Source organism: Ctenocephalides felis, unplaced genomic scaffold (genome assembly GCF_003426905.1).
Source record: "Ctenocephalides felis isolate EL2017-DRISC unplaced genomic scaffold, ASM342690v1 CF-g0.4_SCAFFOLD_01886, whole genome shotgun sequence".
Taxonomy (NCBI): domain Eukaryota; kingdom Metazoa; phylum Arthropoda; class Insecta; order Siphonaptera; family Pulicidae; genus Ctenocephalides; species Ctenocephalides felis.
In genome coordinates, this window is record NW_020538040.1 from 128,193,858 (window position 1) to 128,211,120 (window position 17,263).

General features: G+C 31.0%; 1 protein-coding gene across 1 annotated transcript in view; it reads right to left on the reverse strand.

Moving 5' to 3' along the window:
- Positions 1-4,479: 4,479 nt before the first annotated feature.
- The window catches only part of LOC113378567 (hypoxia-inducible factor 1-alpha), a 112,112-nt gene continuing 99,328 nt past the window's right edge, over positions 4,480-17,263 (reverse strand). The window contains exons 8-11 of the mRNA XM_026619112.1: positions 9,255-9,601; positions 6,006-6,301; positions 5,484-5,892; positions 4,480-5,226 (exon numbers count right to left, since the gene is read on the reverse strand). Of these exons, the coding sequence (XP_026474897.1) occupies positions 4,730-5,226; positions 5,484-5,892; positions 6,006-6,301; positions 9,255-9,601 (1,549 nt within the window). The 3' untranslated portion in view covers positions 4,480-4,729. The remainder of the gene's footprint in view (positions 5,227-5,483; positions 5,893-6,005; positions 6,302-9,254; positions 9,602-17,263) is intronic.

Below are 17,263 nucleotides of genomic sequence, written 5' to 3' on the forward strand. Positions count from 1 at the left end.
CACTTTCGAAAACAATACATAGAGCTTAGCATGACCACGAGGGGTACACCACGCAGGTCCTAAAAAAAAGCCTGAAAATATACAAATTGCATATAATTTCCACGCGTACACATGCTAGGTTTTTATCACGTGAGCGTTCGTAATAGTAATACAGTTTAGCAAAATGCGAAAGACATAATATTCAAGAAAAAGAGTATCTGAGAGATCCGCATCTTCATCGATTCAATTATTATATGAGTGATAACATCAAACCCCCCGTGAATTTACAAACCTTTAAAAATTAATACGACTTCCACGCGAACCTTTCTACAACGTTCCACTGACGACATAAAAACAACTAACATAAACCTGATAACTAATCATTTTGCGAGATTCATAACTCGAATTGAAAAAAATCGTTTGATCAAAATAATTTTTTATACAAGTACTGAACGACAAATTTATTAAAAATAAAACACTAAACATGTCGTTGAAATTTCATTGAAAATTTGACAAATAGTTATGCTTTTTGACTAGGGCTGTCCAGAATCGTCATTCTCCAAAAGAGGATCCAAGGTTTAAAAAATGAAAGAACGAACCAGGTCCGGTCCCACCCCGAATAAAATTCAGGGCGGCTCCAAAAAAAACAAATCTGTGCCCGGATAAATTTCACAATAATGGTGAAACAGTATTTTATTTAGTGCAATTCATATTTAATGTTCCTACTTGTTCCTTATTATTTCCCAAACATGTGCTTTTTGTGTTTCAACTTGCTTCTGTAAGTATTTTAATTTAATAAATAAATTCCATGTGCATTTCTAATCAGTTTTGTTCTGTGCCATTTCTGGAATTGAAAATTTAATTTATTATTAATTTATTATTGAGGCCAAGTTTGGCTGACGTTGATATTACTTGAAGTTTTATTCTAAACTCCCGAAGAACAAGTTTATGTTTTCACGAGAACATTTCACGATGTTTCATGTTATTCTGAAACGCGTGACACAAAAATTGAGAAAAGAATGTGTGTATGTTTCGACCGACTTTTCACGTAAAATAGTATCCTAATTGTAGAGTATTTTTTGTAGAATTAAAAAGCCTTTACATTTTGAAGTAAGAGGAAATAAACATCGCTTTTTATTAGTCTGATTCTGTTCATTGTTCGTCTTTTGCTAACAAATTTGGAGATTAATGACCTTTCGACACTTGTTTGTACCATACGACTTCTTAGAGAGACATCTGTTTTAAGTGGTTTTAAGCGAGAAAGGCATTAATCTTTTAAAGCTTCCGAAAAGCTCAAACTTATATTTGCATAACGATAAACGATGTATATTATTATATAATTCACATTGTACAAAGTAATTTATTTATTAATATGTATATTGGTAATTAAAATAAAGAAATCTCAAAAACATTAATATAATAAATTATAACAATTTTAAAACAACGGTATTACTTATTGTTTGAAAATAATGACAAACCGTCATCTGAATAACAACAATTTATAAAGTTTCAAATTTATAATAACAGCACTAAATAAATTCTCATAAAAACCATTAGGCCATATTTATTATACGTGAGCAAAGTTATATATACATAGGTACAATTACGTAAATAGCCAATATAGCCAAATAATTAAAAGTTGAAATTCTGGAACCGTTCCACAGTGGTCAAAAACACCAAAAAGCTGACCAACAGTGGCAAAAAAATTTTTTCCACAATTTTTTTTCCAATGAGAATATGTTAAGTATTATTCGTATGACTAATTTTCACTATGATCATGGTGAAACCATGCATGGTATAGAAACAGAGGAGCTCACGCGGCTGTTATCTCTGTACTTTTATAGGAGCGTCGCACGATCAACATCTCGTCTTCAAAATCGTGTTACTTCGCATAAAACTCAACTGATTTACACATTTAAACAAGAAATCTATTCGTAAAGGTATGTTCTTTCAAAATATTCTATCTCATATTGGCTTTTGCATTTTTTCCGTTTTTTACATTCGTGCTAAACTGAAACTGAAGATAATTTTCTAGATTTTCAAGAATAACACTAACTAAAAACTAAAAAATAGCCTAAAAAAGTTCCATCGAGTTCCACTTAGATTTTTATTTTATTGTATTAGAAATATTTGTCCCTATAAGTGGTGTAAAATTCAGCTGCACAAAGTTGAAAATTTTGCTTCGGTGCAAGGTTTTATCTTGAAATTCCATGAAACTTTTTTCAGTTAAAAGTTATGATTTTTTAGTAAGTATAGTATTTTTACTGATAATAGTACTTCCTAATTTATCCTACATTTTATTTTTAGTATAATCAATATCAAATTCGAAAATAGTATAAATTGTAATTTCTCAGAGAAGGTCCGTCATTTTGAATCCGCCATTTTGTTTTCAGCAAATTGAATATCTTAATTGTCATCAGCAACCTCGAAAATCTCCCGTATACATTTTTGGGAGCGTATAAATTGTAATTTCTCAGAAGTCGTCCGCGATTTTAAATCGCGCAATTTTGTTTTTGGCAAATTGAACATCATATTCGTAATCAGCAGCCTCGAAGACAGTAGAATGCAGAGTTTTGGACAAATCGGACAATATTTTCCATTTTGAACCATCTTTTCAGGATTTTTAACCACTGTGCGTTCCCAGCTTTTCAAATTACAGAACCGGAACCGAGCTAGAAGCGGGTCGGTTGACGGCGCTATTTTTGACATTTTGATTCCGAAGTTCTTTTCGTGTCAATGCCTCGATTTTTAAACCATCTAAATTAATTGATCCTTTATTCCGTTTCAACAATTTATATCCAAGCATGCATATGTAATACAAGTATGTATTTATATTTCATGCAGAAATTTCATTTCTAAATAATTTGATAGTCTCAATTACAAATATTTACCGCTATAAAATACCATCCATCCATTCCAGTGGTGTTGTCGAGCCGGAACGCTCCGGAACGTTGTTTCGCTATTTCCTTTTTAAATAGTTCCGTAACTATAAATAGTTTAGCATTGGCAAAACATGAAAAAAAAAAGATTTATAATTTTCGACGATTTTCTATATTTTTTATTATAAACAAGAGTTTGAACCGAACCCGAATCGAAATATAAACCGCAACAAACCAGCTAGTTTTATAGAACCGTGAACCGGACTGGAACTGGATCCGAACTCGAAACGAACCGTGACAATTATATCAATTATAGCGTGCCGGTAAAAAAAAAAATAGCACACCACAGTGTGTAACACTAGTATAAATTTCCGATAGTTGCTTGCAATAATCATGCTTTCTGATGATAATCACAAACAATTCGTGTTTAATTTCCCCACTTCCATTCAGATCTTTTCAAATTCTCCATTCATTTTAGAATAACAGGTATGTTTGAAAACTTCATTAAAAACCATCATATCTATGTCAGCAACAAAACAATATTAATATAATAATATTAATCAGCATGAATTTTTATGTAGACCAAAGTTGATGTACACCAATAATTTGTTCAAAATGTGTAAAGCCATATATGACAAAAAATAACTTACATTGTTCAGAGCCATGATTTTCCTCGAAATCTAAGAAGAAAAGCCCTGAGCTGAATTGCTCTTGTGGAAAGCGATCAGGATGATATGAAAGGAATAATGGATGGTCCTGTAAAGTAATTAGCATGACATATGAATAATCAACTTAACTCTGCACATTAAAAATGTTATTCATTTTAAACTAGATTTATTTGTTAAAGTTATACATATTGAATAACTATATTTTATTTTAAAAAAGGCATATTTAGTTTAATTAAAAACCTTATTAAATTTGATAATTCTATAATATGTAAAATCTATTGATCATTTTACATATAAAGCAATATTAGGATTTAATTTTAGATGATGACACGTACCACAGTAAAAAATTATTATGCCTTTAAATTAAATTTTAATTTATTAATATAAAAATTTGTCATATTACAAAGAAAATATTATTTAAAATGAAATGGCACTAACAACTCTTTCAAATGGCATTCACACCGATGCAGGTTCAAACAATGTGAAATAACCAAATTTAATGTGCTGATATAAACTTAGTAAATTAAATGAAACAAAATAAATTATGATTACAATTATATTTTAACTGAGAATAGGTCGATCCATAAAAACTGTTACCTAGGCTTATTTATAAAGTGGGGAATATAAAACATTATATTTATTCATTTCTTAGTTTAATGTAATGTTTCTAAAAAAAGTTGTCATGATATTTATAAAATCAGATAAAATTGATTAATAAATATAATGATTATCTATTATAAAAAGTTCAATTGTACTTTTAAACATAAAATGATATTTTATTTCTTTAAACAATTACCTTTAAACCTATACTTCCTCCACAGCTACCTGTTCAGTATACCTTTTTTTTTAAATTGAATGAAATGATAAAAGTAAATGTTTGTTTTTTGAAAATTTTCATAACAAACTTAATATATAAATATATACTATATATATTTTTTACATTTCGTACTTGTACAAATATTTATTATAAAGACTTATAAAAACTATTTTTCTCTATTAAACATAAAAGTTAACAAATTGCGATCAACACATATCATATGCACATGTTTCAACTTCAATAGAAGGTCAACATGTGGATGTACTGAACGCGACAAGTGTTTAAGTTAAAAACTTAAAAACAGGAATCTTCGATTTATATACTAACTAAACACAAAAGGTTTTATGCAGTTACTTTATAAATAAAAATATCAAAAATGTTATACATTAGATCTTCTCCAATCTTAGTGTGTTATGAGGTAAAATACAAAGATACCCGGCACTTACATCGCATCCACTCACCAATAAATTCATCAGAACGGAATCCGACGTTTGTTTCATAACCTGAGGCGGCGTCGAGTTGACATTCGCGTTGGCGTTCCGCCGGGAAGAGATCGAGTAGTTTTCCGGAGTGCAATCGAAATCAGATAGTGTATCTTCTAAAGAGGATTGCTGAAATGTGTTAATTGGGTTTTTGCCGTTTAATACTATAGGTATACGTTTATTCGACTGATACGCGGTCGTGTGACGTTCGGAGTTTCGCGCGCGTTTGCTTATGTTGCGCAAACTCTGACTGCTTGGTCGTTTGGAAGGCAGTTTCTCTAAATGTGCGATTTCTGTCCCGGTCGTCGCAACTGTCGTCGGAGCTGTGGTCGGAGCTGTTGTCATAGCTGCTTCTATTTGCAAATCCATCACTTTGTCCAGTTTCAAGCCCCAGGAAGAACCTGAAAGGTAATTGTAATTGGTACTCTCTAATAAAATTTTTGAAACAATGTTTATATTATATTATTTGTGTTTCTTTGAAAGTACTAATTTGCTTTTTTTACATAAAGAATTATTTCAATTTTGCATGCAGTAAATTTCAAGGCATTATGTTGCCAGGACAAGATACATTATCACAAAAGAGTAGTTTTATCATTATTAGTTCTCTGCACTGTGTGCTTTATGGTATAAAATTATAGATAGTTCTTAAGTCACATACTCTTTGTAGAACCAAACAAATCCGTCGAATCAGCACTGAGTAATTGTGCTAAAGCCGATGCCTCCTCTACTAGCTCTAGTGGTACTGGCGACACACTTGGCACAATATTTACATGATTTTCATGCTTTCTCGTCGTATGTATATCCTTATGTAAATCCACATGATCAGGCAGAGCTCCCCACATCAAATCTTCCGACATGAGTAACGGCAGATCGTCAATTCCGTTCATTGGAATGTATGGAGCTCGAATGTCCAAATCTCCCGACAGTAAACTGTCTGGTGTGGAAGTGAAATCATTTTCCAGAGTGTTGGAATTAAATGTGGAGCCTCCTCCGTCTCCACCTCCTCCGTCATCCACTAGAAGTGAAGACGTTCCGGGACTGCATAGTGGAGGCATACTACCACCCCTCTGAGAAATTGATAATACATAACGATTGATATTTATTAGTTGCAATGTTAAGGTATTGATCGTAGTTATAAATAAATTTAAAACAATAAATAAATGCTTTGTAATATACTAACCTTTAATGAACTCGATGACAAGCTGGGTGACAAAGGTTCAAAGCAAAATTTATCAGAACTATTATTATCGCGATAGTCCAATAAATGATCATCGGATGATGAGCTGCAATTCAGGTTGTTATCGACTTCTGCTGATGCCATAAGATATGTTTCTGTATCCGTCGCTAATACAAACTCATCAAAGGCATCGGCTACCGTGTAGCCACTTCCTGCATCTATAGGAGGCTGCAGGGGTATGCAGACATCTCCGGCAGTTGGGGCCAAATGGGTCAAATCCTCTGGCTCTTCTTTGAGTACTACAATAAATAAATAAAAACAGCATTTGTAATTTGCCTAAAATGCGGTGATAATCATAATACAAAAGCTTGTACCAAAGATCCAAATGCTCCGGAATATTTTTACGACGGTGCTCATCGAGCCTATTATCGCAATTGCACTTACTTACTTCCAGAAAATTAAAGAACAAAGAAACAAAACTCCAATAAATCAATCAGTCATAAATCCAAATCCAATGATCCAACAACATTTCTCCGGCCTTAAAGCCAACAATTCATGACTCATCCTACGCAGACATTGCAAAAAACAATTATTCTGCTTCTGATGATTCACGTTCAATCCCGAATCTGATACTCTAGCAACATTATTTTGGAATTTAAGAATATCTTCAATCAGCTTATGCAACAGAACTCCATTTTAATAAATATGTTATCCACGTTAGTCAACAACATAAGCAATGGCAAAAATAATTATAATAATTGCTAAATGCTTACAGTTTATTACCTCACTAAAATGAAGTAAAATGATTTTTTAAAATTTAACTCAATAGATTTCTTATTAATCTCAGAATCACACTTAACAGAAAAAACCTACCTTAAAATTTATAACTGCACTACTTATAATTCAAATCATCTAAGTGGCAGGGCTCGCGCCGGTTCGGCTATATTAATCAAAAATAATATAAAGCATTATGCTCTACCGAATATTTGTGATAATTTTCTATAAGCAACTGTAATTTCTGTTGAAACAAATTTATATAATTTTTGTGTTTCTGCTTTCTTTTGTGTTCCACCAAGATTCAAAATTTCTTGTGCTCATCATCAGTATTCTTCATTTTTCTTTCAATTAGGTAATCATTGGTGGCGACTTTAATTGTAAACATATTGCCTGGGGTTCTAGACTGACTACAGCCAAAGGTAAGATTCTTCATGCAGCCATAGAGCAAAATAACCTCTTCTTTATTTCAACTTGTAGTCCAACATATTGGCCTTCTGACCCAGTTAAAGATCCAGACCTTTTCGATTTTTTTATTGTGAGAGGTATTGATCATTCAAATCTTAATATTGAATCTAGTTACGATCTCTCTTCTGATCATTCTCCAATACTTATGACCTTTAGTACATTTCCTACTCCAGCTAACAACAATCACATTCTTCACATTGAATTTTCTAACTAGACACAATTTAAATTCATACTTGATTCAAAATTATTTCAAAAATCTACGCCTACAAGCGTTATTGATATAGAAAATAAAATAAAATACTTTTCTGAGATTGTACTTGAAAAGCCAAGCAGATCACCCTGAATATTATTCCAATAAATGATAATCTAATAATTCCGAGATTAAGAAGCTAATTGCACAGAAACGAAAAGCAAGACGTACCTGGCAACATTCTCATCTACCAACGGATAAGACATCCCTTAATTATCTCAATAACACGCTGAAAAAAAATCCCGCAATGAATGGAAAAATTGTACATTCAGATCGTATATACTGCAGCTAAATAGGTACGATAATTCCATATGGAAACGAATCAAGAATTAAAGTAAACCCCTACAACAAAACCCTCCTCTGAAAATTACAAACCAAAATGGTTAAATTTGGGCAAAAAGCAAAGTAAGTAGCATTTTTAGCGCCCGAAATATTTCCCAGAATACACCGTTAGGACATTTTCACCAAATGATGTCGTATTTTTAGATGCCAGCCAGGCTTTTGATAAGGTTTGGCACTCAGGACTCATATATAAAATCAAAACAACTTTTCCAAACTATTTCAATAGCTTAAACTCATTTTCGCTTAAAAAATTAGAATCAAAATTAAAGATTTGACTTCGAGCGTTAGAAATTCGGGGCACCTCAAGGCAGTGTGCTAAGCCCATCACTTTATCTCCTTTTTACAAGCGATATGCCCACAGATGATCTTCTAAACATATGCACTTACGCCGATGACATAGCTATAATTTCATCCAATTCTGATATTACAACAACAACTTTTCATTTACAAAATTATTTATCTAGTCTCAAAAAATGGCTTTTAGAATGGAATATCAAAATCAATATCAAAAAATCTAAGCACATAAAAATTGTTTCAATAGAACACCACAACAGTCCACCTATCACGATAAACAGCAACAGCAACACTGTCAAATATTTAGGCATGCACATCGATTCAAAATTGACATGGAAAACGCAAATTAAAAATAAAAAGAAACAAATCCAACTTGAAATAGAAGATTTTTACTGGCTTTTTGGGAAGAAATCAGAAATCTCCCTCGATAACAAGGTACTTCTGTACAAAACTATCATAGTGCCCATTTGGACTTATGGAATCGAACTATGGGATTGTTCTTGTAAATCAAACATAAACATCATTCAAAGGTGCCAGAACAAAATTCTGCGTATCTTAACTAATGCGACTTGATATATTTCAAACTTTTGCCTACATAAGGATTTGAAAATCTCTATAGTCAACGAAATAAGCAAAATTAGAAGTTTATCTTTCATCAGTAAATAAATCCAGCATACAAATCCTACTATTCAAGCGACTCACAGACCGTTAAGAAGACTAAGCAAGAAATGGCCTTGCAATCTCTCAAACACCTAGCCCAATGTGTGCACGCGCCCTAACTTAGTACACGCCATACATCATCACATCATAGTTATGTTAGTACTACTGTTTTTATTTTTCATTTTATATTCAACTTATTGTATTCAACTTATTTGTATTATTTTATTTTTGCATCACAAATAAATTATAACAAAATAATAATAAAAAAAAAGCATTTGTAATTATATAATGGCTAAAATGAAGAAACATGACAATAATAACATTGACAATGCCATCACTTGAAACGGCAGAAAATAGTAGATTCAAGCAATTAATGCTGCATCAAATTGACACGATAAGAAGCTTGTCAAGTATTGTTAATATCAATGATTTAGGTCAACTTTTAAAATACTACTTTTAGTTACCTGTCTTTCCCACTTCATCATCAAACGTAAGAAATCCTGTGTTCATTTCTTTCGTACGCGGCGCGAAGATCTTAGCAGTGGCCGTTTCGGTGCGCAAGGGTATGGCTTCAGCATCGGACAGAACACTGAAGATATCTGCAGTGACCGATGTTGGAACGCAGGGCGGCAAAGGAGTAATCGATGGAAACACTGGATAATTTTCAGTAACTGGTTGGGAATTTAAATCATTCAGGTTATTGTTGGTGTCGCTGGTGGTCGAAGAACATTCGACCTTCACCACGGATTTCGTCTTCTCGCTAGCTGCTAATTGAGAACTGCTGAAGATCTCGTCTCGGTGCAAAACTCCGCTAAAAGAACAAAAATATATGGTTACGGAAGTAAATAACATATGGAAGCTAACTTTTATATTGCAAAGTGGTATCATACGTAAGTATCTAATCATATATGCTGAGATTTTCATGATGGCCGAAGATGTTCTTTACCGAAACCGAGTTGTGAGGTTTATAATAAAACAGTCACGCAAAAAAAAACTAAGTAAAGACGATGGCTGCAACAGTATAGCGTATGTTCTAAAAGCGCGGCCCATTATTGTGAATGCTTATGATATTTTATAATTTAACCAACTTTTTATAGGTCTGTAATATTTTAAGATGTTCGGTAAGACCACGAACCTTATTTTTTTATTCTCTATTTCATTTACAACTGTCCAGTTAAGGACATTTGGTCAATTTGGGGAATTTACAATTGTCAGCCGTAAAGGGACATTTTATACTATTTTGACATGTTGGGAAAACAACAACAGTTTTAAAAAAAAATTATTGCATAACAAATATTTTCGTCAATACATAACATTCTGCCACTTCTCCATGACGAGTATACACGTCAATCATAGCTATAGTCCTATAGCTGGTTAAAAGATCTGCTGATTTTACATTTTATAGAATCGTTTATAATATTATAGGCCTCTCATAATGAATAAACTTTCCAAAACGAGAAGCAAAAACTAGTTTTAGAATAAATGCATTCCGAGTCGAAACAACTTTGTTAATCCGGTCACCCGTGCAACCTCGCTTCTTTAATACTTCAGCAACTGTTCCAACATGCGACATGCGTACCAATAAATAAATAATAACGAATATAGAATTAAAATTAAAATCCGAATTATTTTCGAAATTCAAAAAAGCAAGATTAAAAGAAATTGAAGTAAAAAAAAATTTTGCTTTCCCCAAAAATAATTGTTTTCTCGATACAAGCAAAAGGTTTTTTGAAACATTCACATCGGATGCTTCGTTCTCTCAGAAATACCAAATACCGGAGCTAACTCCGTGTCTCCGAAATGGCTGGACCTGTCTTTGCTAAAAACTCATCAGCACGTCTCCTCATCAGTAGGAATGAAATATTCAAATTGGTTGATCTGTACGCACGAAATAGTCGACGAAAAATTGTATCACACACACAACCGTTTTTTCTAATGTTTGCCAAAATGTTCAAAAACCTTCGAAACGTAAAAATATGCAAAAATTTTCAATTTCGATTTTTGGCGGATTACTATAACTTATACTACGAGAAGTTAATGCTCTCTGGGTCAAATGACCGGTCGTGGTATATAACGGAATACATTAAATATTACTCAAAATAACCAACAAAAAAAAAATTAAAACTATTTTAACAATATATCGATCAGTACGAGAAATTCCGATTTCTAAAATCTATAAAATGATAGATGCTATTCATAACAGGTCCTTTGACCCCCCTTTGGTATGATAAGTATTAATAACATATCTAATTCCGATTAATAAACAAATTTAATAATTTACTACCAATAAATTAAAATATTGTTAAATTTTAATTAGTACCATGATTATAAATTTAGCGAAATTGTTAGGATGACAATCCTAAACAAAAAGAATTTTGAAAATTATTTAATACTATAATTGATATATAAATGCATATAAAATATTGTCAAGAGAAACAAAAAATTGATTCCGAGATAAATATGCATATCATGTCTGATTAGATTAAACTAACTAATATTTTTAAAATCCAGATAAGTATGCTCGTTGACACATGTAACATAAAATATATAATCAGTAATCGAAACATTTCGTTGTGTAACAGAAAAACGTAAATAAAATCAAAATAAATAAAATTTGAATATCATGCATAAATAAATGAATTATACAATAGATTATAAAAAAACAAAGCGCTTTAAAATCAAATATTTTACTTAATGTATTTAATATCCATGTTCATTTTTTTACGCAAACATTGATTAACATTAAACCACACAATAAAAAAAATTAAAATAACTTACCCTACGGGAAGTTAATAAATAAGTTTTATAGAAATATGCTTAATTGTTATCAATATTTATTTTCTGATTGCTATTTAATTATTGTAAAAAAAATGTTATTCAATATCCTCAATTAACAAACCAAACCGAATTATTCTTCGAAAAACTAACTAAATAATTCGATAAAATAAACCCAAAAAATATTCTTGTTTATTTCAAAACAAAAACAAGACTAGAGAGCCTTTGCGAAAAATTATATCAATTATAAATAATTTCAACTTTATGAAAGCAAATCTGATATGCATTCTTTCTCATCGATTCTAGTCAATCTGAATCATCCATTAAATAATTTGCATATAGGTTTGCATTTTTCTTATCGCTTCTGGTCTTTAAAGCCTCTCTGGCCTTGTTCTATTGATTTCCACATAAAATTATCGTTCCTATTTAGATTAGGAATACAATTTAGATTAAGAATGCATTACTATCAATTTCGATTTCAGGACCTTTGTTAAGAGTTGTTGAATACTATCTTATCACACAGATAGTGTGATCAGTTCGATGTTTTCCTCGTGTGTATTTTTCTTCTTATTACTATTTTAATTTCTGTTGAGATTTTGGATATTGTTTTATTGTATCTTAGTTGTAAAGTAGCATTAAATTACAAATATTTTCAATGTATTATTGTGAATGTTTAATGTGTTTTATATATCTGATTCTGTTTTCAATTTGACTTAAGGTCTTATTTAGAATTGATTTGCATCCTACAATCATCCCAATTTGACTTAAGGTCTTATTTAGAATTGATTTGCATCCTACAATCATCCCAATTTGTTTAACTATTGAAAAGTGCATGATTTTTTTACCCTTACTATTTTAGCACTTATAGTTGCTATAATAGTATGATCTGATGATGAATCCAAAATATCTTATGTCTATTTAAAAGTTGAGATGTCCATTTGACAAGTAAAAATTTAATAGATCAAAAGTTTATTTCTATCAGTTGCCCAGCAACTTGGTCTTCCAGTGGGTAAAAAAGAGCATTTCCTGTTTACCAATCTTGAGCTAACCACTATATAAACTTATGCCCTAATCGAATTCCTAATAATCTATTGCTTTTAAATTCATGTCATAATTTAAAAACAATAGATTGGACAATGCAGAAACAATAATATTTTAATACATATTGTAGTAACTACTTTAGACTTTATTGTAGCAACTACTTTAGCAGTTGCTTGAAGTAAGTTTTTTTTTGAAATTGTGTAAAGCATATGCATTATATAATGTGCAAGGGTAATTTTTATTAATATTCCTGATCCAGCATGTGCAGTATTATCTGGGCGATTTGTGCTATAAAAATTATAAAAAGAAATTTTCTTTTTAAGTTAATTAAATTATATACTGTTTGGGATTTTTTTTATAAATTGAGTTAAAGTTAGAGACAATTGTAGCGTCGCCTATAGGTGACACCCGCTTGACGGCCTATGTGTATAAGGGTTCCTTATAGACGATATCCAATGAGTCGAGTTATCGCTCAAAGTTAAATTATTTAGACTTCCAAATTGTAATTTTTAGTATTCTTTATAACTGTAATTTTTAAATTTTATTAATTTTTAATAATTAACAATTAGTAATTAGTAATATGTTGTGCAAAGTTTTGTGCGTTATAAAGAAACTTATACGATAATATCACACTAAAATACATCACACATTTGTATGGTACATACTAATTAGTAACTGGCTGGCTTCAAACAATTATTTACACTTCCTTTATATATCACCTAGATATCTATTTGTATTAGCACAAATTATAGCTATATACAGTCGATAAAAGTTAAAGTAGTATCAAACAGATTTTCTAATTCAAATCTTTTGTCACATTTTTCTACTTTTCATGTTTAGATACAATTTGTTATGAACACACCAGGAGTGAATGAGTCAAGTTGAGACTACATCACTAAGCAATCTTGAATTTTATTAAATTTGAAATATAACTTAAGATCATATGCAAATAATACATGATTAATAAAAATATTCAATAACAGTGTACCCATGTTAATCATTGCAAAACTGATAGCTTAATTTGCGCCATTTAAGAGCAGGTTATGAAGAATTTTTCAATAAATTTCAAAAATTGATTATGCCTGCTAAAATGGTACTTTCTTAATGAACCGACAATAAAATATCGTATAAAATTTTTTAAGCTTTGTGGGAAACGGGTTGGTCGGATGGTTCGCGAGCTCTTCTACTATGACGTAAAATCCCTTGAGAAACAACATGCTTACAAGTTTACACGTGACTGTTAAAAAAAGTAAGCAAAGTATTAAAATCAATATTAGCTTCATTTTGTCGAAAGTTTTATTATCTATTTTGCCAAAAGCTTTACTGGCCATTCTGAGCTAAATTGTTTTTCTACAAATTAGGCTTCTAGTTGTTGATACGACTAACACTAGTATTAATTAAAAGCATCAAACTAAACCATCAGTTGAATCATGGTATCTGTCTGAATACTCATTAGCAAAAGTTTTACTATACAAGAAAACCAAACATATTCTGGATTATGAAATAGAGATCTTTCATAATGTAAGAGCATTATGAGCATTTTTCATAAGTGCTTTTTCCAACTACCCCTATTGTTTGTAAAAGAATTTTACATTAATTGTAATTATATAATTTGGCATAGATTTTAAATTAAACCGATATTCTTTAATAATTTTAATTCATTATCTTATTTTAGAAAAATCTGTTACTCAGTACACGAAGACTGAAAGGGATAATTTTATACGTTCCGATAACGTTAAAGATTTATTCCAGTGATTTTACAGTTATGGGAATGCATAAAAAATATGCATATTTTCTTATGTCGATTGATATTCAAATTAATATAGCAGCTCTACTATATTCTTAAAAAAATTTGTACGCACTTGAAAAATCAAGTTTATAAAAATTAAATAATGAAGTTGTAACAAACAAATGTAGCAGGTTAATATAACATAAATAATGAATTTGCACCCCTACCAACACACACACACACACATATATATGTATATATATATATATATATATATATATATATATATGCAAATATAAATATAAAGGGTTCCTGACGGACTTTAACTTACAATGTTTTACTCTAAATTTTTTAATTGTAACTTGTAACTTTTTAGCTAACTTTAATAATTAATATTTTTGAAAACTTGGGGCAATTGTGGTATTTTTTACTGCGATCCGAGAAATGTTATTCACAGTTACATATCCAAAGTTTAAATGAATAAAATTTATAAAAATTAACCACAATAACCAAAAAATAGTCATAGTTTCACCAAAGCTCTAGGGTGCACTTAAAAGCTTCAATTTCCAAACAACGTAAGAATTTTTCGTTCAAATTTTTTTCATGGCAGTTAAGGTCAACGCTATCACCCCGTTTCGGTTTGACGTTAAGGTCTGGGACACCATGTATATATATAGTACACGAACATAATTTGATATTCATATGCAATAATAAATGATATTTTTATTTTTACATATCATCGCACCATGAGCACTTGCATAATAATCTTCATGCATAACAAATGTGAGTATCGGTTTTCATCTCACGAATTCTTTATCGATATATTCAGACAAAATAATAATATTATTTGATATGTTGGAAGCAGAACATATAGTTATAAAATGTTATCAACGAATTGAGTACTACAAATCTCGTTAGTCTGTGAATGTTTCCATAGAAATAAAATATTTTTATACAAATCGAAAAGAGAATCTGATACAAAATTAAAAGAACTTGACCTTTTATCTTGAAACAGTGTAGATTTTTTTAATTTATGGATACTTATAAAGTGAAACGATTGCTAAAAGAGATGATGAATCGAATCGATTCTCTAAAATATCGGAAAGTTTATAAAAACTGTATTTTTTCTAAATGATAAGAACAAAATCAAATACATATGCACACACATTATATATTATTATTACCGTAATAAACACGCATGCATTGCACACTTATATGCATTCCCGCGTGTTGTACATAAATAATATGCATGTAGATCACAAAATATTTAATTAGCTCTATTGAAACACATCGCATATAATTGAAGATGCAATAAATATTGTATCATATCAAATAACTTATAATACCTACGATATTGCGATTATAAATCCTATCCCTATAAATAATCCCACTTAAAACCACTAATGGCATTGGTATCTTCAAAGCATTAGCACTGAATTTGTTATTGAACTATTTTTGCACAATTTTGAATTGGAAAGCACATAAATTTACACACAAAAACTAATGGTCACAGTTAGTTTCTATACGTACACAGATATGTATAATTTGCATATGCAGACATGTGCATTAATTATAGCGAAATGTAACGCAAGTTACCAATAATCGCGGTTTGTTACTGGTGCCGAGCACGCGTTTTTCACGGAGCTCGTTCAATATCAAGTACAAGCAGTTAACTGACGCGTGATATCAATGCCTTGTGAATGAGACAGATTGACGTAACACGACGATGCGACATTAGGAACATCTCGCGCCGACCAAGTCACATCGAATGTACATATATATCGAATACAAACGAATATTAACACGGTGGTGTAAGATCAAGTACGTCCCTCGGAAGGCAGCCTATTCCTGAAGTGATTTTAATCGGACGACGCGGCTATCAATGCGTTAGAATCATCTCGCACGAAGATATGTCGAACACGGACGACAAGCCGTGTGTCGCTCATAGGCGGCAGCCAGTGTGTTGATGTAATTTGTGGTTTTTTAGTTTTTTAGAAATGTAATTTTTAATCGTTAAAACGTTTTTAACTTCCCGTAGGGTAAGTTATAGTAATCGCAAAAAAGTAGAAAATGAACATTTTTATATATCTTTACGTTTCAAAAGTTTCTGAATATTTTGGCATACCTTAGAAAAAATTGTGTGTGTTTGTGTATGTGTGCAGATACAAATTTTAATAAAAAAAACATTTGATTCGTATTGATGGAGAGACGTGCTGATTAGTTCTTGATAAAGTCAGCCATTATGAAGATACGGGGCAAAAAGTGCCAAAAATGGTAATTCAGTTTTTGAGATAATGGAGCATCTGATTTCAATGATTCAAAAAAATATCAATTTATATTGACGTAATGAAGAACTGAGTAATTTTTGAGATCCAATAAAAAAGTCTATATAATGCCATTTGGAGATAAAAAATGATCATTAGACATATGCACATAAAATTATCAGATATTTTAGAGATTTTAAAATTAACAAATTTTATTTATATTTCTATGGGTTCCGTATCAATGTTTATCCGTTAAACTTTAACGCGGTGCTTCGATATTTCGTCTCTAAGCAGCTAACGCGATTGCTTCGAAAAAAGTTGGAAAGTTTCAAAATATTTTTAACAAAATATAAAAACAATTCCAATTTTTCAACTAGCTGTAAGTGGAATTCTGTCTTAAGGCAATTAGGGCATCGTGCCTTAAGGCAAATTGCTGGAACTTCCCGTACCAAAAATTTTTATTTTTTTAAAAACGATTAACATTTTTGAAAAAAATTTACTTTGAAAAAATAAGATTTTTGAGAAACTATAAATTGGACAAAAAATTAGTTTTTTTTGAAATTTTTTTTCAAAGCAATCGTACTGCTTTAACTGCATAAGGACAAAATATAAAGCGCGTAAGCGCCGCGTCGCTGTCTAACGCATAAGCATTGGTACGGAACCC